The following is a 2,500-nucleotide window of genomic DNA, read 5'->3' on the forward strand; positions in this document are numbered from 1 at the left end:
AGTAGAATACGGAGTAGCCTATAGAATACGGAGTAGCCTGTAGAATAGAATACGGAGTAGCCTATAGAATATGGAGTAGTCTGTAGAATACGGAGTAGCCTGTAGAATACGGAGTAGCCTGTAGAATACGGAATAGCCTATAGAATACGGAGTAGCCTGGCCCTGTAGAATAGAATACAGAGTAGCCTATAGAATAGAATACGGAGTAGCCTGTAGAATACGGAGTAGCCTATAGAATAGAATACGGAGTAGCCTGTAGAATACAGAGTAGCCTGTAGAATAGAATACGGAGTAGCCTGTAGAATACGGAGTAGCCTATAGAATAGAATACAGAGTAGCCTGTAGAATACGGAGTAGCCTATAGAATAGAATACGGAGTAGCCTGTAGAATACGGAGTAGCCTGTAGAATACGGAGTAGCCTGTAGAATATGGAGTAGCCTGTAGAATAGAATACGGAGTAGCCTATAGAATACGGAGTAGCCTGTAGAATATGGAGTAGCCTGTAGAATACGGAGTAGCCTATAGAATATGGAGTAGCCTATAGAATATGGAGTAGCCTGTAGAATAGAATACGGAGTAGCCTGTAGAATATGGAGTAGCCTATAGAATATGGAGTAGCCTGTAGAATAGAATACGGAGTAGCCTGTAGAATACGGAGTAGCCTGTAGAATACGGAATAGCCTGTAGAATAGAATACGGAGTAGCCTGTAGAATACGGAGTAGCCTATAGAATAGAATACGGAGTAGCCTGTAGAATACGGAGTAGCCTATAGAATATGGAGTAGCCTGTAGAATACGGAGTAGCCTGTAGAATAGAATACGGAGTAGCCTATAGAATACGGAGTAGCCTGTAGAATAGAATACGGAGTAGCCTATAGAATATGGAGTAGCCTGTAGAATACGGAGTAGCCTATAGAATATGGAGTAGCCTGTAGAATACGGAGTAGCCTGTAGAATACGGAGTAGCCTGTAGAATACGGAGTAGCCTATAGAATAGAATACGGAGTAGCCTATAGAATATGGAGTAGCCTATAGAATACGGAATAGCCTGTAGAATAGAATACGGAGTAGCCTGTAGAATACGGAGTAGCCTGTAGAATACGGAATAGCCTGTAGAATAGAATACGGAGTAGCCTGTAGAATACGGAGTAGCCTGTAGAATACGGAGTAGCCTGTAGAATAGAATACGGAGTAGCCTGTAGAATACGGAGTAGCCTGTAACATATTTAAGGCTGTGGTGAGAATGTGTGATTAAATGCAGTGGTGTTTGTGTGTGTGTGTGTGTGTGTATCTTCAGCTGTGTGCAAGCGTGTTTGTGTGTGTGTGTGTGTGTGTGTGTGTGTGTGTGTGTGTGTGTGTGTGTGTGTGTGTGTACCTTCAGCTGTGTGCAGGCGTGTGTGTGTGTGTGTGTGTGTACCTTCAGCTGTGTGCAGGCGTGTGTGTTTGTGTACATGATGACTCCCCGGCTCTGGAGGGTTCTGATTCGCAGACTGACCCTCATGACTCCTCGGCCCCTCAGACCTTCTGACACGCTGTACTTGATAAAGCTGTTACCTAGGAAACTGAGAGAGGAATGACCTACACACACACACACACACACACACACACCAAATATAAACACTGTACTTGATAAAGCTGTTACCTAGGAAACTGAGAGAGGAATGACCTACACACACACACGCACACACACACACACACCATATATAAACACTGTATATAAAGCTGTTACCTAGGAAACTGAGCTACCCCATTTCACTAATAAATGAGCTTTGATACACATGCGATCAGTTTAGTATACATGATGCCATGTTCTAAGATCAGTTTAGTACACATGATGCCATGTTTTAAGATCAGTTTAGTACACATGATGCCATGTTCTAAGATCAGTTTAGTACACATGATGCCATGTTCTAAGATCAGTTTAGTACACATGGTGCCATGTATCAGTTTAGTACACATGATGCCATGTTTTAAGATCAGTTTAGTACACATGATGCCATGTTCTAAGATCAGTTTTGTACATGTGATGTTTTATGTTTTAAGGTGCAAAGAGTGCCAGAAACAGGCGGTAATTTGGCGGTAATTCTTGGTACATCCAGCTCTTAGAGTGGAATGACTTACACACACACACACACACACACACACACACACACACACACACAAACACCGTACTTTATAAAGCTGTTGCCTAGGAAACCTAAAGAGGAATGACTTACACACCCACCCCCCCCACACACACATCCACCCGCCCATACACCCCCCCACACACACATCCACCCGCCCATACTAGAGCCCGACCGATTTATCGGCGGGCCGATATTATCGGCCGATATTAGGCATTTTCCAAATTATCGGTATCGGCATTTATAATGGCCGATAAATGAATATTTTAAAAATAAAATAAAAACGGACGAAACACCCTTCAACCATGTCATGAGTGTTGGCGTTGTATAGTTTGTCCACCAGAGGGCACTCTACACCGTCCCTGCTGGCAACACT

At 43.3% G+C, this 2,500-nt stretch overlaps 1 protein-coding gene across 1 annotated transcript in view; it reads right to left on the minus strand.

The window, feature by feature from the left end:
• fat3a (FAT atypical cadherin 3a) overlaps positions 1-2,500 on the minus strand; it is a 138,076-nt gene that overhangs the window by 27,277 nt on the left and 108,299 nt on the right. The window contains 1 exon segment of the mRNA XM_042063520.1: positions 1,419-1,579. Coding sequence (XP_041919454.1) covers positions 1,419-1,579 — 161 coding nt within the window.

This window comes from Alosa sapidissima, chromosome 15, assembly GCF_018492685.1.
Source record: "Alosa sapidissima isolate fAloSap1 chromosome 15, fAloSap1.pri, whole genome shotgun sequence".
Classification (NCBI taxonomy): domain Eukaryota; kingdom Metazoa; phylum Chordata; class Actinopteri; order Clupeiformes; family Clupeidae; genus Alosa; species Alosa sapidissima.